This window comes from Canis lupus, chromosome 14, assembly GCF_048164855.1.
Source record: "Canis lupus baileyi chromosome 14, mCanLup2.hap1, whole genome shotgun sequence".
Classification (NCBI taxonomy): domain Eukaryota; kingdom Metazoa; phylum Chordata; class Mammalia; order Carnivora; family Canidae; genus Canis; species Canis lupus.
The window spans coordinates 37824863-37845612 of record NC_132851.1 but is presented as its reverse complement, the minus strand read 5'-3'; the positions used below and the strand labels follow the sequence as shown (position 1 = coordinate 37845612).

At 65.1% G+C, this 20750-nt stretch overlaps 1 protein-coding gene across 4 annotated transcripts in view; it reads left to right on the top strand.

The window, feature by feature from the left end:
- Positions 1-20750, top strand: part of LOC140603916 (maestro heat-like repeat family member 5) — a 72717-nt gene that overhangs the window by 48281 nt on the left and 3686 nt on the right. For 2 of the 4 annotated variants that reach the window (XM_072774688.1, XM_072774686.1), the window contains exons 20-29: positions 4492-4651; positions 5700-6076; positions 12517-12654; positions 12990-13104; positions 13860-14003; positions 18559-18735; positions 19337-19492; positions 20080-20202; positions 20362-20464; positions 20644-20718. In XM_072774688.1, coding sequence (XP_072630789.1) covers positions 4492-4651; positions 5700-6076; positions 12517-12654; positions 12990-13104; positions 13860-14003; positions 18559-18735; positions 19337-19492; positions 20080-20202; positions 20362-20464; positions 20644-20718 — 1568 coding nt within the window. The remainder of the gene's footprint in view (positions 1-4491; positions 4652-5699; positions 6077-12516; positions 12655-12989; positions 13105-13859; positions 14004-18558; positions 18736-19336; positions 19493-20079; positions 20203-20361; positions 20465-20643; positions 20719-20750) is intronic. The other 2 variants (XM_072774687.1, XM_072774689.1) reach the window with 2 other exon arrangements.

Below are 20750 nucleotides of genomic sequence, written 5' to 3'. Positions count from 1 at the left end.
GCTGTCAGCCTGGAACCACTTCAGATTTAAAAGTCTATGCCTGAGGCTTTCTTTGAGCCTCACTGCTGGTGTGAATTCAGACCCCGGAACAGGTTTTGTGATTCGGACTCTCCCAGTGAGGCCGGCGGGCTTCCTGGCTGTTTCCTTCTGCAGACAGTTGGGTTGGTTTCCATCATCCTTACGCTGGACATGCAGCCCTTGGGGGCCCACCTCTGTGATGGACGTAGATCCCCACCTGGAAGAATTTTTCTTTTTTAGAAACACTGGAAACAATGTGGCGTGTCCTGACACTGTGAACAAAATTGTATAGTACGTAGCCTTCCAATATAATTTGGGTATGTGGCTTTTCCCCTCGACAACACGTTTACGATTCATTCCGATATGTTACACAGAGTCGGAGTTCATTTGTTTTTGTTGCTGTTTGGTATATCGTGAATGCCGGTTACCCTTTCTGCCGCAGACGGACACTTGGGTTGTCCCCTGCTTGGGTATGTGGCTAAGGACCGCACCCACTTGCTCCTGCGCATCCCGATGCACATCAGCACTCCGTCTCCAGCATGCGTGTGCGCGCGCGTGTGTATGTGTGTCTAGGACGCAAACGTCTGCACCACAAAGCCCTGCATGTACCCAACTTCAACAGGCACATCAAATCGTTTTCCAGAATGTTCCTGCCACCTCACACTCTGCCAGGGATTTTGGGGGGGACATTCTTGTTGCTTCACATCTTCATGCACCCTTAGCCCCAACTTCCTAGCAACTCATCAAAACATTAGCAACCCGGTGGTATGAATCGCACAGTGACATTCATCTGCAAGTTCCTAATTAAATAACGAAGCTGAACATCTTTTTATCTGCTTTTTTTTTTTTTTTTTTTTTTTTTTGGCCATCTGAGTATCTCCTTTGGTGATCTGTTGGAGCATCCGACCCGTCCTCCTATTGGGTCGTCCCCTCTTTTTCTTATCAATTCCCGGGAATCCTTTATGTGATCTGGATTCAAGGCCTCTGTCGATTGTGTTAAAAGCATCTCCTCGCACTCTGCAGCTTGTCTTTTCACTCCCCGGATGTGCTTTTTGATAAAAAGGAGTTTCAGGTTCAATCACTCGCATCCACGATCTTACACGAAAAAAGTTCTGGTGATTGCCTTTCAAACACAGGTCTCCAGCCGACCCATAAGGGAGGTGGCTGCGGACGTGAGGTCGGGCTGCAGTTCTGTGGAACCGCCAGCATCGCTCAGTGACAGGCCTGCAGCCCGGATGCTCCCTCCCTCCCAGCCGAGCACCCGCAGGCCGCAGTCTGTCGCTAGCCTGTCCCCGTGCTCACACCCAAGGTCCCAATTCCTATGACATCCTACAGCTTCTCCGCACCAGATACAGAAGGGCTTTCCCGCTCCTCCTTCCCCGACGCTGCCTCGGCTGCCCTCCGAGTGTGGCATTTCACATTCCTACGTGACCTTATGCTCGGCTTGCCAAGTTTTATTTCTTTTTTCCCTGTGTTTCTCTTTTACCTTTTGATGACAACTCAGCTGCACGCCAGCGGCGTGGGCATGAGCCTTGGCTGTCCATCATCACTGCATGCGTGTCCTGCCTTAGTTTGGCTCTTACGGCGCTCATTCATTCCAGTGATCGAATGCACGCCGGTGAGGCCGACACCTGCACGAAGGCTGGGATCCAGGTCATGACCTCCAGCGAAGGACAGGGACAGCGGGGAGGACCACCAGTCCCCGGCCCCCAGCCCACCCCCACCCACCCACCCACCCAACGCTCGTCATTCCTTTCCCTTCTTTTTCACTTCATTGTGGCTAAACGTATTCCTAAAAACATGTTCTTGTAGTTTTTGCAATTTCACTGAAGAGTGTGGTGGTGGTGCCTGTAGTCTTTGGAGACTTGTTTCCTGACTTCCTGATGTTAACACAAATTTTTAGATGCAGGTCGTCTGTCGTAGTACAAATCCAGCAGCACCAGCTTCACTTCCTTGGGACTGCGTCACGTGGCTCTTCCCAGCCCTTTTTCATTGTTGTTGATGTTTAAATTAATAAGTCTTTGCTTTTGGAGCAGTTTGATATTTGTAGAGGACTTAGGCAGAGCATGCCCCGTCCCGGCCGCTTTCCTCCTCTGCTCACACCCTGCGTGGGGCGGCGGGCCCATACTGGTGCATCGTCGTTAACTGCGGCCCCACACCCAGCAGGGCTCGCTCCTGGCGCTGTTCGTCCCGTGGGCCTCGACAATGTGCAGTGACGTGGGGCCACCATCGCGTGTCCTGCAGGGTAGCGTCGCTGCCGGAAAAACCTTCCGTCCCCCCAACCCCTGGCAGCCTTTTACCGTCTCCGTGGTTTTGCCGTTTCCAGAAGGTCATGAACTTGGAGCCGTGCAGCGTGTAGGCTTTCGGGCTGGCTTCTAGTCCTCAGCGATACACGTTTCGGGTTCCTCTGTCTTTTCGTGGCAACCGCTGTCTCCCCCGGGAACACCTTCTTGACTTGGCTCCCAGAAGCCCACGCCCGCCCGGCTCTCCTCCCACCACCTGGCCAGTCCAGCTCGGCCTCCTCGCTGGTCCCTCCTGTCTCCACATCTCTCAGCACAGGGCCACGGGGCTTGGTCCCCAGAGCTCCCTTCAGCTACACCCACCCCCCTGGTGGCCGCTTCCATTCCTTGGGGCTTTAAGTGTCCCCAAGCAGACGCCTCCTGAATGCTCAGCCCCGCCTGACAACCGCACCTGGACATCTGGGAGGCATCCCACACTGGAACCCCCTGGACACCCCACCCCCGCTGGCCTTCCCCTGAAACTGTCCTCTTGGTGGGCTTCCCCGCGGTGATGCCATCAGCCCAGCTTCTCAAGCCAAAGCCCTAGGGGCCACCTTGATTCCCCTGTCCACACCCAGGCCCCTCCTCCAGGAATCCTGTACCTCATCTGGCCACCCCCGCCCCATCCCCTCCAGCCCTGCACTCCCCCAAGTCGGGACATGGCCAGCACACATGGAGTCCCTGGCTGTTTCCCGGCGCCCCCATCCCTCCTAGCAGCGGTGTGGAGGCTTTAGAAATCAGTCGGACCACATCCCTCCTCTGCTGTGGACCCTCGGAGGCCCCCATTCAAAGTCCAGGCAACACCTTCCCAGTGGTGTCAAGGTCAGCACCTGGCCCCGCCATCTCATGGTCCTCCTCTCCCAGATCCAGTCTCTCCACCCCGACCAGGCTGCCGCCCTGCCGGGCCCAGGCGCACCAAGATCAGCTCTGTGCTGGGGCCAGAGGTTCCCCCCAGCCCCAGGGCAGCGTGGCTCCCCCTCACGCCCTCGGGTCTTGGCTGCCATCCCTTCTGGGTACAGGCCTCCCAGCCGTCCCCGAAAACCTGACCACAGCCAGATGCGCCTTCCTGCTGTCCCCCTCCCGCCCCACCCCTCCTCCACCCGATGCACTTAGTCTGACGCACCCTGTTTGCTGGCTGTGGGGCCGTATGAGGTCACTCCCACGCAGGCAAGGACTTTACCGGTCCTGTCACTGCTCTGTCCCCAAGCTCACTGCCCGCATGTGACGGTGCACGCTGGGCGCCCCTGCTCCTGCAGAAGCAGGTCACCTAAGCCTCCCGAGGCGGGCCCCATCCCAGAGACGCCCCCAGAGTCCCACAGAGCACGGACTGGTGCCCGGGTCCTTGTGACAACAATGTCAGAGTCCTTGGAGCTGTCGTGCCCACCCGGCCCAGGGTCCTTGCTGGAGCGGGGGTGGGGGCTTATCCAGGTCCCCACTGTGGCCCCCCCGCCCCTCCAGGGGCACCCCTGCCCTCCAGCCCCTTGCACCCAGCACTGGGGCCCGACAACCACCTAGCACAGGAAACAGGGCCGTCAGGGTCACTGACACCTCGGGAGCCCCCAGGACCCCCAGGCCCATGCCTGTGGACCAGGTGGGAAGGCCCCAGAACTCACCCAGACCACACCTGGCCTCCAGCCCCCGCTCATCGGTCAGGGGAGGGCCCGATCATTCCTCAGTTTCTCCACCTGCAAAAGGAGCACGAGGAGACTGTGAAGCTCAGCGCATACAGGTGGACGCCACCCACCGCCCCGACCCGGGTAGACCAGGGAGCTGGACCCCAGCAAACCCAGGCTAGGAGGAGGCGGCCAGGGCGGGCCTCTGGGCAGGTGTGCGGAGCGGGCACAGGCCAGGTGTGGAGGGGTGCTCTAAGCACAGGGGCGACGGCCCCGTGGAGGCCCGAGGCAGGACGGGAGGGCAGAGGGCAGAGGGCAGGGCTCAGCTGGACTTGTCCTGTAAGAACCTTGGAGCCACTGGGTGATGGAGTCAGGGTCTGTCGCTGGGGTACAGGGAGCCTGCAGGACGGACCCTGGAAGCAGGGGCCCCCGGAGCACGGAGCAGGGCGGCTGGCCCACCGTCTACTGGTGTCCCCCGGGTCCCCGCCACCCACCCTCACCCACAGGCCAGGGTCCCACGCAGGACCCATCCCCCCTCCCCAGGCCCTTGCGGCCCCCTCACGACTCCTCTTTGCCCACAGCCACGCCTTCTGCTTGTGGAGGGCCCTGGGGGCCGAGCAGCCCGTGAGCCGCCAGGTACTGGCTGTGCTGCTGGCCTGGCTGCAAGAGCGGGCCCTGCCCCCCGGGCCCCGAGACGGCAGCCCCCAGCCCAAGGACAAGCCCTGCCCACGCTCGCTCGCTGTGAGTCTCTGCCACTACCCCCGACGCCGCCCCCGCTGCCACCGAGTGGGGGCTGGCTTCACATGTGCACGGCCCTTCTGGCCACCGCTGTCCCCAGGGAGGGGCGGCCCCAGGGCCGGGCCGTGGAAGCCACCCTGTCCTGCGCGCACCCAGGAGGCAGGACTCCCCATGGGTGGCCTCGGAGCACAGGGCCTTCGGGAGGCAGGTTCAGGCAGAGGACGGCTGTGGGGACAACGGTGGGGCCCTCCGTCCACATTTGGGGTCTGGGGTTGTAGATCTGGGAGGCATCTGAGACGCTGCCTCCTGCAGCCCCCGTGCTCCCAGAGAAGCCCTCCAAGCCAGCTTCCCTCCTCACGGGGCCGCGGGAACAGGGGGCTCACTTCCCGAGCCGCCCACACCTGCCCTTGGTGGACTGTGACGAGGCAGCTGCAGTGGCCCGACCCCGTGTTTTTCCAGGCTGAGACACCCCCCACCCCAAAAGCCCCCCAACACACAGCAGCCCAGAGCTCCCCACGGCCCCTCCCCATCCGGGGCCCCTCAGACACCTGCGGCCTGAACACAGGTGTGTGATGGCAGAACATGGATGCAGAGGCCAAGTGCCCTCTGTGTGTCCTGCTCCCGCTCCTCCCGGACACCCCCAGCCCCGGGCTGATGCGGGCCCTTCCTCTCAGAAACCATACAGCAGCATGGGGTCAGCAGGGGGGCCTCCACTGTGTGCCGCCACACCCCAAGAACATTCTGCACCGAATGCTCCGAGGGGCACAGGGTGCCTCGGGGCCGCTGTCCGGTAGCTCTGCCTTCCAGGGCCACTTGTCCCCCGGCTGTGCCAACAGGGGTAGAGGCCCACCCGGCCAATCCTCCAGGGCCGCAGAGCAGGGGCGGGACGCAGGGGTGGCAGCCTGGGAGGGGGTTGCGGGGGAGGTGTCCGGGACGTGCCGGGTCGGAGGGCACAGGGAGGGGGCCGGAGGGACACCCAGAGATAGGGCCGCGGTCCTGAAGGCTGGGGCGGGAAGGACAGACAGGTCAGCCGTGCCCCTGCCCCCCACAGGCCATGAACATGCTGCATGAGCTGCAGTTTGCGCGGGAGTTCAAGAAGGCCGTGCAGGAGGCCTTCCCGCAGCTCCTCCTGGCCCTGCTCGCCCAGCTGCACTACACCCTGGAGCTGCACCTGCCCCAGGAGCCGCACCTGCCCCAGGAACCGCTCCTGCCCCAGGAGCCACACCTGCCCCGGGAGCCACACCTGCCCCAGGAGCCGCACCTGCTCCAGGAACCGCACCTGCCCCGGGAGCCACACCTGCCCCAGGAACTGCACCTGCCCCAGGAGCCCCATCTGCCCCAGGAGCCGCACCTGCCCCAGGAGCCGCGCTCAGCCCCGGAGCCGCAGCCCGGCCACGAGGCCCCAGAGGCCATGCCCAGCCCGCACAGGTAAGGCCAGGGGTGCTCCGCGGCAGGGGCAGGTGGCTCAGGGAGGCGGGCCACGCTCCCTCTGGAGCCTACGCGGGAGGACCCCCAGCCTCCTCCCCTCCTGGCACACCCGATGGTCTCCGTGCTCCCTGGCCTGCAGACGAGCTCCCCCCTCCCCCCCCCTCCTCCCCTGGTGAGCTCCCCTGCGTGTCTCTGTCCCGGTTTCCCTTTCCTCCAAGGACTCGGGTCATGCTGGACTAGGGCCCCCCTACTGGCCTCATCCTAACTCCAGTCCAGCCGCAAAGACCGTTTCCAAATAAGGTCCACATGTTGGGCGTTAGGACTCGGGTATAGTTTTCGGGGACACGGTTCAGCCCCGAACACCACCGTGGCCGGTGCAGCAGGCAGCACGGAGGGGACAGGGCAGGCACAGGGCTGTTTCCGGGCTACCCCAGCCGCTTGGCAGCACAGATACCCAGAGCCTGCTGGCATGTGGGGACCTCACAGGACAGCACTGCCACCCGCCCACACCAGCACCACGTCCTCCCGACTGTGGTCCTCGCAGGAATTCTGTGAGAGGGACGTTGTCTTGCCCACCGTACGCCTAAGGACACCAAGGCTCAGGGTCAGAGGGTTCCCCGGGACACGCAGCATGCCGCGGCTGGGCTCGAGCTGGGAACAGCCCCACGGAGGCCCCCAGGCCCCTGGCCACTGCCCGACCCGGTACGCTCGCACCCCGCGCCCCTGCACAGCACGGCCGGGACCACGGAGGAGCGTCCACGCGCCGCCCCTGCCCTCGGCCCCGAGGCGGCCTGCCTGGCCCTCCCGCCGCCGGGCACGTCCTGGGAAAGCCAACAAGCTGCTCTTTGAAAGCCGCGGGGCGACTGTTCACTTGTTTGTATTATGATGTGCTTCGTGCAGTTTGTCACTTTGAACAGCTCTCCCCGAGCACGTCCCTGGAAAAAATGTCACCTCTTCTCATATTGCTCCTGAATTCGAATGTGCGCTGAAGTTCCTTTTTTATTCAGATCAACCATGCAAAATGCATGAATCTTCCCTAATAAGCTAATAAAACGTTCTCCTCCCAGAAACGTACGTGGGACGGCGACAGTGAGGAGGGAGCAGGGAGGCAGCTCCACCGGCCCAGCCAGCCCCGGCTCTCCTGCTCTGCCCCCTGCCCCCTGCCCGCTCAGGCCAGCCCCCTGCTCTCCTGCCCCTGCCCCCCTCACCCCACCCTGCTCACCCACCCTCCCCCTGCAGCCCAGCTCCCCTCTTCAAAACATGTCCACAGCCTCAAGCCCCCCTGCCCCTCCCCACTTAATTCAGAAAGAGCCAGATCCTTTCAGTGGCCCAGAGACCCCTCTCCCTCTGGCTCCCCATTGCCCCCAGGACCTCATTTCCTGCCACACACCCCTCACCCACACTGTCTGCTCCTGCCTCAGGGCCTTTGTACTTCCTGCTCCCTCTTCCTGGAATGCTCTTCCCCGGTTTCCTCACCTACTGCGAGTCTCTCCAAACACCTTCTCTAAAATAGGGGTCCTGCTCCCATTCTGCTGTTCCCCTCCAAAGGCCAGCACCACCTAGCAACTGTTATCAGCACCCTGCAGAAAGGGCTCCCCCAGAGAGCAGGGGTGTCCTCCCATCCCCCTGGAGCTCCCCCAGAGAGCGGGGGTGACCCCCGGCCCCCTGGGGCTCCCCCAGAAGCGAAGCTGTCCACCGGCCCCCCGGGGCTCCTGGGCAGCCCCCTCAGGCAGGCTGGCTGGAGCCGCTCAAGCAGCAGCCGCCCCTCCCGCCCCCAGCTCGGCTGCCTGGCCTCTCTCCCGTGAGTCCCCTCCAGGGAGGAGGGGGTGGCCCCAGGGGTAGTCCACTGGCTCTGACTGGCCTGTCTCAGATCACATGCTCACCCCTGAGCCGATCGCCTGGACCACAGGGGCGCGTGGAGCTCCTGGCCCCCACCTTACCCGGAGAGGAACCCAAAGGGGCCCACAGGAAGGACAGGCCGACCAGCAGCGATGCCCGTAGACAGCCGGGGGTGGCAGGGGGTGAGCAGCCGCTCCCAGGGCCTCAGAGGGCCTTGTCACCCAGGTGGGTCGCTGCCGTCCAGGCTCTGATGCCGGGCAGCTGGGATACCATCGAGGGAGACGCGGCCAAGGAGGGGATCTGGGCGCCCACTGCTGAGAGGCCGCCTGGCTTGCAGGTGCCCTGCCGCATGGGGTGGTGCAGGGCGCCGGGTGGCAGCCCAGTGGGCCTCGGGGCAGGCTCAGGCTACTCCTAGGGTGCTGAGGTCCCTGGCACCCTGCGGAGCTGGGCCGGCCTCTCGGACCAGCAAGTGGGGGTGTGGGCATGGCGGCCTCCCCCCGGCAGGGCTGCAAAAGCTCTGCCAACCCTTCATTTCCTTTGCATCTCTGACGACCAAAGCCCCTTTCTTTAGACACTGTAACTGCTTCAGTCAGTTCTCAGCTGGGTCCTCCTCCAGCCAACGTCCACCCCGCCCCACACCGGGGGGGTCCTTTCGTGTCTCCATCGTGCGTTGACTCTCTTCCATTCTCACGGAGCATCTGATTGCTCCTTATTTCAAAGACATTCTCTTGAACCACTTACAAGTACGAACAACACATTGTCCTTTTGGCCCTGGCTGCCAGGAAGCTCACCTTGAACGTCAGTTTCCAGCAGAGCCTGGTGCTTCCTTTTTGCTTCTCATCTCCTTCTGATTACTTGTCTTTTAAACTTAAAGCTTTAAAAGTAAATAAATGAAAATTAACGTAAAGCTTTAAGTTTAAAGTTTTTGTTTTTGTTTTTTTTTTTTTAATTTAAAACATGGTTCACAGTCCTGGATTTTGGCAGTTGAGGAGGAACTAAGAAGCCATCAGTAATGCTATGCTGTCCGGGCCTGAGTGTGCGATCTAAGCCCTCGTCCTAGCCTCCCCGACGAGCACTCTGTGTGATGGGCTGGTCCCTGCCCACACAGCTGGGAGGGGTGGTGGACTGGGCAGCCTCTGTCCTGGACACAACGCGATGAGGGGCCCTGGACAAGGGGCCGACACTCCTCTGGGCCTCGGTTAAGGTGAAGGGTTCGATTGCACGACCCCAGCCCCAGTTGTCCATCTGCCCCGTTGGCACGTTGTGGTCTCAGGGGCCCCGGGACCCGCAGGGAGGGGCTCACGTGGCACTATCCCAGCCCGTCCGCTCTTACCACCCTGGGGACCCCCGCAGCCCCGCCCTGACCTAGTGTCCTTTCCTGGCTCACCTGGCCCCGCTCCATGTTCCCTCCAGCTCATGGAGGAAGAGAAGGAGGAGGACTGGCGGACGGTCATCTTCGTCAGCATTTGCTAGGGGCCACCGTGTGCTCCACTGTTGGCACTTCCACTTCCACAGGCGCTCGCCAGGTCCCAGACCACACTGGTCACCAGAGATGGGTCTCTCTGCCTGGGAGCTCAGAGCCCCGGAGAAAGGCAGATGGGGTCAATGACAGCCCAGTGACAGATGGACAGATGGACAGGTGACACTGCGGAGAAGGCCCCAAGGGAGAAGAGTCACCGCCTCCACAGAGGATGACCCGGAGCGTGCCACCTGTCATGCGGTCCCCGAGGACCCAGCTCGGAGCCGAGACCTGAGTGATGGCTGAGCTCCCTGACTGGCGGAGGGGACAGGACGGAGGGGAGAGGAAGGAGGCCTCGAAGTCAGCTGCACACCGGGACACTGGGGAGCCACGGAGGGCTCTGTGCAGAGCGAGTGGCAGGGTCTGATGGGCACTGGGGAGGGTGGCCAGAGTGTACAGTGTCCCGGTGGGGGAGACCAAGGGCGGCCCTCCTGCGGCTCCCATGTGACCCGGAGACTCCCGAAAGGGCATCTGGACTCTTAGCCGAAAAGAGAAGCCGGGGCCTCATTTCCTCCTGGCGTTACTGGGGACGGCAGTGGACGGCGGCCGAGGCATCGGAGGGTCAGACGAATGCTGCCCAGGACGCCCAGCTCGGAGCCCACGGCGGGCTCCAGGCACCTGCACCTCCCCGCTCACCTCCACTCACCCACACCTGCAGCCAAGGCGGCGGACACTGGCGACATGAGAGACCCTCGCACGCGGGAGGACGGCCACCTCCCAACACAGCCCCCGCTGCGGGGGTGAAGGACGGTGCAGCGACAGCTCCTCAACATGTCAAACACAGGATCACCATGGGACGCAGCAGCCCCCTCCGGGCAGGAGCCTCGGGGCAGGTGTGCACGCCGTGCGCACAGCAGCACCCTTCCCGGGAGCCAGGATGCAGAAGCCACCCCGGTGTCCGTCTACGGATGCAGGGATCAGGAAAACGTGGGCCATCCACACGATGCTGCGACTCGAGAGGCCCTCCCGACCCTGGCACGACAGGGCTGAGCCGTGTCCTCACGTGCGCGCGCCCCTCGAGAACGGCCCGACCCAGGAGCCCACGCGGCACAAGGCTCCGCTCCTCAGAGGACCCTGGGCCACCACACGCACGCGGACGGAGCCGGATGGTGGCGCCAGGGGCCAGGGGAGGGGCGTGGTGTTGACCGGGACAGTCTTCCAGGGCCGGACGTGAGATGCACTTGGTTCTGCCGAACTGTACACGCGGGAATGGGTAGGATGGGGAACGTGACGCCGCGTGCGTGCTGCCACAGTCCAAGTTAGCAGGGGCCCGCGGAGGCTCAGCGGCTGAGCGTCTGCCTTGGGCTCGGGGCGTGACCCCGGGGTCCTGGGATCGAGGAAGCCTGCTTCTCCCTCTGCCTATGTCTCTGTCTCCTGTGAATAAGTGGGCAAAATCTTTAAAAAAAAAAAAAAAAAAGGCAGCAGAGGGACGTGCAGGGGGAGACGGGCCGTGCTGAGGTGAGGCTGAGGGGTCACGGCCTCGGAACCTGCATGGCCGGGCTCACACTCGAGGGCGTCTGCATCCGGGGGGTCTGGGGCTGCGTGGTGTCAGGCCACACGTGGGCCTGTGCACAGCCGGGCGTCCCGGGCTGCGGGTGGTTCCAGATTTCAGGGCCCTGCAGGGGCCGCTGATCCCCCGGGAACGCCCACGTCAGCCGAACACCATCTCCCCGGAGCCCCGATCCCACGCACGCTGACGCCCTAGGTGCCCCGGGGACCCGAACCTTCCAAGAGTCGCCCCAGAAGGGACTAAGCACTACTCTGCCTTGAGGTCCCCTTCTCCTGAAACTGCCGTCACTCTGGCCGAGATTGCTGCTCTTCAAGCAGGCGTGGGGGGCAAGGCGTGGGGGCCGTGTGGCACATCTGGGGGTGACACGACAAGCCAGCTGGCATTTGCGCTGATGCCGCCGGGGCCTCCGGCCGAGTAGGACTCCGTCCCTTGACACTGGGTTTGGCTCAGAACCGTGCTTGGTCCAAGCTGACGCCTCACGCGGGGGGCTTTGCTCACACACCCAGGGCGATTCGATGGGTGACACGGGGCCGGACCTCAAGGGACGGGGCACAGGGTGGCTGGGGTGGGAACACAGGCCACTGCGCAGGGCCACCCTGCTCTTCCCGGGCCGGCTCCCCAAGGCCGGCCTGCAGTGCGGGGGGGCAGCCCTGGGGGCAGGCTGGAAGCCAGGCTGGGACGGGGTCCGGGCCCGTGCCCCACCTGGCAGCTGCCGAGCACACGATGGCGCCGGGCTCCATGTCTGGCGTCCTTTCTTGCTCACGTGCATGTGCCCTGTGGAACCTGTGTCCCCTGAAGGCAGAGGAGTGTCCGGAGGAGCAACTGGACACTCCTCCGGGCTTCCTGGCGCCGTGCTCCCCAGCTCTCCTCCTCGCTCCCCACGTCTAACGGCATCACCCCCCAGGGCTCAGCCTGGACCCTCCGTACCCTGTTTTGTGGGCGCCCACTGACCTCCGAAGCTCCCTCCGGCCCCGGCCCCGGCCCCGGCCCCGGAGCTGCAGCCTTGGAAAGCCAGCCACGGACGTGTCCGGGTATCCCCTGAGGGGCTCCAAGCCCTCCTCACACTCCCATGCACACAGCTGCCACAGCTGCCCCCCACTCCTAAAGGGGCAGCCCCCCGGGCTCCTGCCCCAGCAACAGACCCTAGAGCCTAGGCCCGGGGTCTGAATGGACTCTGTCCCCTCACCCAGCACAGCTCCCACCCATGCCAGGCCTCACCCCCAGGGAGGCCTCGGGGCTGCAGGGGCCCTAAGCCAAGCCAAGACTAGAGCCAGAATGTACCCTTCCACCCGGGGCAGTGGGCACCCTCCCCGGGGCAGGGCTGGCCAGTGACCCCCTGATTCCAGGGCAGCAGGCACCCTCCCTGGGGCAGGGCTGGCCAGTGACCCCCCCAATCCCAGGGCAGTGGGCACCCTCCCCGGGGCAGAGCTGGCCAGTGACCCCTCAATTCCAGGGCAGCGGGCACCCTCCCCAGGGCAGGGCTGGCCAGTGACCCCCCTGATTCCAGGGCAGGGGGCAGTGGGCACCCTCCCCGGGGCAGGGCTGGTCAGTGACCCCCCCGTCCCACTGCAGCACGTCCCTAGAAGCACTGAAAAGCCTGCTGTCCACCACGGGCCACTGGCAGGACTTCGCTCACCTGGAGCTGCAGGGCGGCTGGAAGCTCTTCTCCACCATCGACACCTACCCACAGGGCGTGAGTCTCCTCGCCAGGTAGGCATGGGGCCGGGGCCTGACCCAGGCCACCACCTGTCCAGGAAGCTGGGCGTACCGACCCCGGTGCCCCCCAGGACCTGCCTGGGTGCACAGCCCAGGGACCTCCACATGTGAGGCATGGAGGGCGGTGCCCCCTGTGCCCGTCACGCGCTCGCCCACCGGGAGCCTGCAGGGTCCACCCGGCCCAGGCCGCCCAGGGGCCTGCTGCTCTGCTTCCCGTGCACCAGCCCAGGTCCGGACCCTGAGGGCGGCCAGGGGGGCAGAGGGACAAAGAAGGGGTGCCCGCCCACCTCTGGCCCCTCAGCCCCAGCTAGGCCTCCCCGTCACCCCAGGGCCATGGTGCAGAACCACTGCAAGCAGATCAAGGCCGTGACCAGCCAGCTGCTGCCCAATCTGCAGAGCAAGGAGGCGCGGGAGCGGGAGGTGGCCATCCTCATCCTCACTGAGGTAGGGGCCCGGGTGGGGGACCTGCGACACAGCCGCCGCCGCCTCCAGCTGCCTCAGTGCCCCCACCAGGACCTTGCCTGGACCGAGGCCCACCTCACACCCCCTCCTTCCCGCATCTGGCTCCAGGGTGGTGCACGGTCTGGGGCTCCTGGGGCCCCCCACTTCTCAGGCCCCCGTCGGCCTGTGGCCGGGGTGAACCTGTCTCTCCCCTCGCCCTCCCCAGCCCGACCCCTACAGGGCTGGTCAGTCGGCAGAACTGGGCTCAGGTCCACCCTGGGACCAGGAGGCCAAGGGGGCACCGGTTAGACCCAGAGAGGTGCGGGGCTGTGGGGTGGCTCGGGGCAAGGCGTGGGGGCCGTGTGGCGTCTCCATGACAGACATCGAGCCCCGTGCCACTCCCCACCCCCCCAGCAGCAGGAACATCTAAGCCACTGTCCACAGGGCTCTGTCCCCAGATGCCCCCTGAGCCAGGCTAGTGCTGTCCCCTGACCCCAGCCTCGCTTGTGACATCGGGCCAGGCCCTTTCCCCCTCTGGCCTCGGCTTCCCCAGCTATACATGGAAGAGTTGAACCAGCTTGGAGGGGGTTTCAAATACTCACTAACCTAGACACCCAGAGGGTGCTGATCACCTGCCCGCCCCCCCCCCGCCCAAGCCCCTGCCAGACCTGGCCCTGGAGCCCTGCTCCCAGACGAACATGGAGGCCCCTACAGGAAGGTGCCAGGCCTGACCCGCCTGCCCTCGGGGGCTGCCCCAGTTCCTCTACAGCCCCACCCTGCTGGAGGTACTCCCCAGGCAGGCTGCCCTGATTGTACTGGCCCGAAGCCTCAGGGACCCCAGCCCCGAGGTCCGCGTGTTGAGCCTGCAGGGCCTGGGAAACATCCTCTTCCACCCAGAGAAGGTAAGGGCCCGAGGGACGTCGCCACTGGCACACGCCCTCCAGAGCGCCTGGGTGCGGGGGTCTGGAGGGGCCTCCTGGGTTGGACGCTGGGCCTCAGTGTCCTCATCGGTAGATGGGCTTGGTGATGGCCCCTCGGCAGGGTCATGGGAGGGGCTGAGTGTCTATCCCCCCGACGTCGTCTCCTCCACACCCAGGAGACACTGAGCACTATTGCCGGCTCCAGGGGCCTGGGGGGCTACCAGGCGGCACCCACAGCTGCCAGAGGGGAACTTGCCCTGAGAATCTCAGGGGAGGATCCTCCCATCCCCTTCCCGCCCCGCTTCACTGTAGCAGCCCCCTCCCATGGTGAACAGCCGGGGGCATCAGCAAACAGGCAGGAGAGAAGGCCCACGACACTGCCCTGGGCATCTGACCACCCCACTGGGGCCCCCAGCTCAGCCCTGACATGCCTGCCATCGCCCCGCTGTGGGATCCGAGGGCACCCCCAGTGGTGGAGCACCCGGGTCCCTCCCGGCCTCACCCCGCACTAGCAAGTTTCTTCAGCCTTGGGCCTGACTCAGTGCCCGTCTCTGTACCGTGGGAGGGGTCACGCGTGTGGGGCGGAGACCACGCGTGTGCGGCACAGGGGGCACCTCCAGCCGTCTGCTGTCGCGGGCTGCGGCCTTTCCTCCGCAGCTCGCGGACCGGCCAGGCCAGTGGCTGCCGTCCACCGTGCGATAGAAACGTCAGGTTAGAGAAAGATACTTTCTCACCTGATCCGGAGCGCGCAGCCCTCACCCTCTGCACCGGGAGTCCTTGGCGACCCCCCCCCACATCGGGAGCCCTCGGCCCCCCGCCTCCTCCATCGGGAGCCGTCGACCCCCCACCCCCCTTCCTCCATTGGGAGTTCCTCAACCCCCCCCACCCTGCCTCCTCTATCGGGATCCCGCGGCCCCCCCCCCATTGGGAGCCCTCGGCCCCCCGCCTCCTCCATCTGTCCCAGAGGCTGCTTGAACACCCAAGAAGACAAGAGGCCCCGACCCCACCTCCACTCCTGAACATAAGGATTCTCAGGGCTTGTGGGAGAAAGCGTCCAACGGCAGGGGCGCCACAGGAGGGCCAGGTTCTGAAGACATTCTGCGGCCTCGCCTGTCACTCCACCTGGGTCCCATTCTGCTCACCGCGCACGTCCCCACGTGGTTAAGAGGAGATCTCCCTCAGGGTCACTGCTGGCAAAGCCCTGCGCCCTGCACATGACATGTCGTAGGTACTGAGTAAGGGCCAACAGCACTTCTTCACTGGTCTGTCCATCCACTCGTCCACCCACCCATCTGCCCACCCATCTACCCATGCCAGCCGGCCACCCAGCCAGACAGCCACCTACTCACCCATCCATTTGTCCATCTGTGTGTCCATCTACCTATCCACCCATCCACCCACCTCTTCATCCACCTCCCCACTCATCCATCCATCCATCCATCCATCCATCCACCCATCCACCCTCCCATCCACCCTGCATCCATCCATATACCTATCCATCCATCCCTCCATTCGTCCATCTGTCTGTCCATCTACCTACCCATTCATCCACCCACCCATCCACCTACCCACCCACCCATCCACCTACCCACCCATCCATCCACCCATCCACTCATCCGTTTGTCCATCTCATCTACCTATCCACCCTTCCACTCGTCCATCCAGCTGTATACTCACCCATCCATCCATCTATCCACCTATCTGCCCATCCATCTGTCCATCCACCCATCCATCCACCCACTCATTTGTTCCTTGGGCCCTTCATTTATGATTTATTCTTTCATTATTTTCTGCTCATTCTTTATATATTATACACTCACTCAGTTATTCACATTCGCTCTGACATTCACTCAGTCGGTCAGTGGACTAGTCGGTCAGTCGGTGAATCATCCGTACACCTTCCTCCAGCTGTTCCTGCAGGCAATCAGTAGGAACCTTCCATGTGTCTCTTTGCGCCACACTGGCTGGGGTCCTGTGGGGAATGGAGAAGACAGACAGGAGGGCCGCCACCCGGAAGGCCAGGGCCGGGGAAGGGGCATGGCTCCCCAGTGGGGGGTGGGCCGGTGGCCACAGCGGGGCTGGGGGACGTGCGGATCCAGAGCACTGCCAGCCAAGGAGGCCTGCTGGGGTGGGGCCAGGACCAGCCGACCTGGGCAGGGATGGGGCAGGCCCAGGGCTGAGGGGGGTCAGCAGTCAGGGCCCCCACGCCAGAGCCTGTTCCCACCCGCCGGTGCGCGCCTTCTCGGCCACCCCTCTGCCATCAAACAGAGCCCACAAGCTGCGTAGTGGCCCGCGTGCGAGGAGGCCCGACTTGAAGCCCACGCAGAAGAGCCAAGCTGACTGGGGCTCTAGCCCCCCAGCCCTGCGGCCGTCCTGGTCTGCGGTCTCGGGGACGCAGGCTCCTCCCGATGGCCCCGCGGCCCCGCCCCGCTGCGCCCCTGCGGCCGGGGGCTGCCCTCACCACCACTGCGGCCACTCCAGTCAGCAGGCACACCCTACCCCTGGGGGCACCACCTACAAGGGCTTCGCTCACTTCTGCTCTGGGCCGTCGGCCCGCGTGGGGAGGCGAGGCGGGGGATCCCCGTCGGGGCACCTGTGCGGCCCCCACAGCAGGCGCCCTCCTGGCGAGACGCCTTTGGTGCCCGACGGACACCACGTGAAGACGCCATCGCCATCACGCCGCAGGACACCCGCCCCTGAAAGCAGCACAGGTGTAGCCGGGGAGGCGGGCAGCCCGGCAGGCAGCAGCCCCCCCACCGCCACCCCGTGAGGTCACCGTGGGGCCCCTCAGCCGGCCCATCCGCACGCGGGGCTGCATGACCTCCATCCCCTGGGCCCGGGACGCCTCACTCGTTTGGTTCCCCCCCACGCTGCCCCTACATCCCCTCAGCCTCCCGTCCCTGGCGTGGCCCTGGGCCCTGCCCCCACCCCCTCCTTGCCGCGCCCCTGCTGCCCTTCTGCAGCCTTCCCGTACGCCTCCTGGCCAATTATCCCCAGATCCGAATCCCGCCCCCCGCCCGTGACTCTGCTCGGACCCTCACCTGCATCTCGAACACGGCGTGTGCACAACACACAACTCACCCCACCCCCAGACGGGTGCCTCCTGTGACCCTCATCTCCGCTGATGGGGACCCCAGACCTAGGGGCCATCCAGGCAGTGGGAAAAAGCCCCAAGCAAACCCAGAATCTACCTGTTCTGCCACTGCCCTGCTGCCCTCCCTGAAGCCACCAGCACCACCACCCCCAGACACTGCACCCCCTGCCTGGTCCCAATGGCCGTCCCTTCTCCTGCCCCGGAGGCTCCCCCAGCAGCCAGCAGGCTCCTGTGACGATCTGAATCCATCTGTCCTCCTCTCACCAACAGGGCAGGCACACTCCTGCCTCAGGGCCTTTGCACATGCTGCTCCCTCTGCTTGAATGCTTTTCCAGCACCACCATAAGCATTTCCCCCATTGTCACCTTCTTGGTGACACCTTTTCTGACCCTACTTACTTAAAGTAACCCTGCTCCACGCCCCGCCCTGCTCCATCTTCTCTCCCACGGCTTGCCCCCCCCCACCTCTGGCACACATTGGGTGGCATGTGCTTTGTTTTCTGGTCCCCCCGCCACGAGAACCCCATTCTGCTCGTTCCATCCCAGCCCCCGCGCTGCGCCCAGTAGGTGCTCAGAAAGCCTTGCTGTCAAACGACTCACTGGCTGAAAATTTAATACCGTAAAACCAGACAGAGCTCAGGAAGCCACCAAGGCGGCCTAAAACTTGTCTTAACGTTGTAAAAATCGCCCTGGCCTTCCACCGTCACTGACAAGGGGCCCGATGGCGGGAAACGTCCATTGGCTGCCGTGTTGTGTCCATTCATCCAGACGCTCCGGGAGCGCCGGGCGAATGGCAGGGGCGACGGCATCGGCCGGAAATGGACTCAGTCGTCTTGACAGTCGTGCAAAAGTGGGAAGTGGTCACTGTGGTGCAGGAGGTGCCGAGCCGCCTCTAGTGCACCCACCGACCCCGCAGTGGGAGGAGCCCGTGACCCCAGATGTGCACACCTGGCTGACCTCATCTCGTCCTGCCCCCAGGCCCCGGCTGACCCACCGGGAGGCCCCCTCCCCGGGAACGGGGGCGCAGGCAGGGCGCAGCGGAGGAAGGGGGAGGGTGGTCTCCAGGACTGGGCGAGGGGCCATCTGGCCAGCATGGGGACAGGAGAAGGTGGGGGCCACCTAGCATGGGGGTAACATCCCTGAAACCAGGACGGGAAGCTGTGTCCGCGACCACACAGCTCGCAGCGCGCAGACCAGGGAGGAGCACAGCGGCTGCGTGTGCAGGGCCAGGGTGGGATCCCTGCGAGGCTGGGCGGACAGGGCCGGGCGGGCACGCGGGGGACCGTGCAGGTGCCCGGGGCCAGGAGGGGGGCTGGGAAGGGCCGCAAAGGGAGGGTCTGCGCTCGTGCTAGGTGCAGCTAGGTCCAGGGGGCAGGGCTGGGGCAGGACGTGGGCGCAGCCAGTCCCCGCGGCCTCAGCCCCCCGTCCCCTCCGTCGCCCCCAGGAAAGCCTGCTCCGCAGACAGCTGCCGCCCTTCCTCGACGGCTTCTTCCAGAACAACGAGCAGGTGGTCGTGCAGGTCATGGGCACCGTGTCGGACGTGCTGCACCGCCTGGGCGCACACAGCGCCGCCGCCCAAAGCCTGGGGGTCGCCATCAACGCCCGCTCCTTTTTCGACGACGTGAGTGCACCCGGGCAGAGGCGGGGTCTCCCTACTTGTGCCTCTCCTGTGCTGCCCCCTGGTCCTCAGAGGCAGGGGGACCCGGCTGCCCTCCACCTGGGCTGGGGAGACGAGGTCCCCAGGGGTGGGCGGTGGGGACACCTGGGTGTGCACAGGGCGCTCCTGGGCCAAGCCGGGCCGAGTGGCCACCAGGTGGCGCTCCGCCCCTTCTCCACGGGGCTGGACCACAGCATCCTTCACCCCTGCAGCCCTGCTGTCCTCACCTTCCCCACGCCTCCCCCCGCCCCAGAGCTCACAGCGACTGTTTCCCTTCCCTGGGGACCTAGAGGGATTGGCCGCCCCGCCCCCAGCCACATTCGTGGGTGGTCAGGATGAGATTGTGAGGGAGCAAAGATGAGCTCAGGTCCTTGCAGAGGCCTGGGACCCTGGAGGGGGAGGCACGGCCCTGCCCGGGGGAGGGGGTGGTACCAGAGCCTGGTCAAGGGGTTCTGTTGTGGGCACGGAGACCCTCCCCTCCACAGGTGGGTGGGGAGCCCAAGTTGAGTGGAGATGGGGGCCCCAGGCAGGTCCATCTGTGACTCCGAGCCCCCGGGACTTGCAGGAGCGGGATGGCATCCGGGCGGCGGCCATGGCATTGTTCGGGGACCTGGTGGCCGCGATGGCGGGCAAGGAGATAAGCAGCCTGCGGACCCAGGTCCACCAGAGCATGGTGCCCCTCTTCCTGCACCTGAAGGACCACTGTCCGGGTGTCGTCACGGTCAGTGCCTGCTGACGGGCTCTCCCCTCGGCGGGGCTGGGGACTGACGGGTAGCCGGGGTGGGGGCCGAGGCTCCGCAGGTGGCAGCAGGGCCCCCCGAGAGCACAGCTGCCTCCCTGACTGAGGTCCACCCTGGGCACACGCACACACGCAGGCACACGTGTGTGCACACCTGCGGCTGTGCCATCCATGTGGGCAGGACCTGGCCTGCTCCGCTCGCGGCTGCGTCCCCATCGTGTGACATGTGGCAGGGCTTCGGGTCCTTTGCCAAACTTGGTGAAAGGATCAGGCTTTCCTGGGCACCCGCCGTGCCCCGTGCTGAGGCCCGCAGGAGCCTGGCCGCCGGGAAGACAGTCAACAAGCGGCCGGTTCCAAAAGGAACCGGAGGATTCCCTTGGGGCCAGGCTGGGGCTGCGCCGTGGGGGCGGGAGTGGGGACTTCCCGGGCCGACCGTGGGCTGAGGGTACAGCTGGGGAGCCCGGCGTCGGGCCTCAGAGCCCACTCGAAGCTCGTGGTCTGGGGAGGGGACAGGCGTCCGGCCCAGAGAGCAGGGGCGGCGGGTGACCCCTCCCGTGCTGTCCCTGCAGCAGGCCAAGTTCACCCTGTACCGCTGCGCGGTGCTGCTCCGCTGGCGGCTCCGGCACACGCTCTTCTGCACGCTGGCGTGGGAGAGGGGCCTCAGCGCCCGCCACTTCCTCTGGACCTGCCTGGTGAGGGGCCTGGGGCACGAGGGACCCGCCGCCGGGGGCTGGGGGGCAGGGCCAGGCCCTCCCGTGTGCTCCCACCCCGCACGCACCCCCCCGGGGCTGGCAGGGGAGGGGCCGGGTCCGCCGTCCAGCAAGCACTGGACCATGCTGTCCCCCGGCCAGATGACCCACAGCCAGGAGGAGTTCGGCATCCACCTGGCGCAGGCCCTCAGCTACCTGCACAGCCGCCACCGCCACATCAAGACCTGGGCAGCGCTCTTCATAGGTGAGCGGGTGCCCGGCCCTGCCCCAGCGCCCCGGCCCTCGCCTGCCCCGGGCCGCCCGCTGGCACCTGCAAGGGAGGAGCGGCGGGCGGCGGGCGAGGGGCCCGGGCCGGGCAGGGCAGGGGCTGAGCCGCACCCCCGCAGCCCCTTCCACCCGCCAGCTCCCCCGTCTGCCGCGCAGGTTACACCATCTGCTACCACCCCCAGGCCGTGTCCCAGATGGTGAGCAGCGTCGACACAAACCTGCTGTTCTCCAGTAAGCGCCCCACGGCCCCCGCGTCCCTCCCA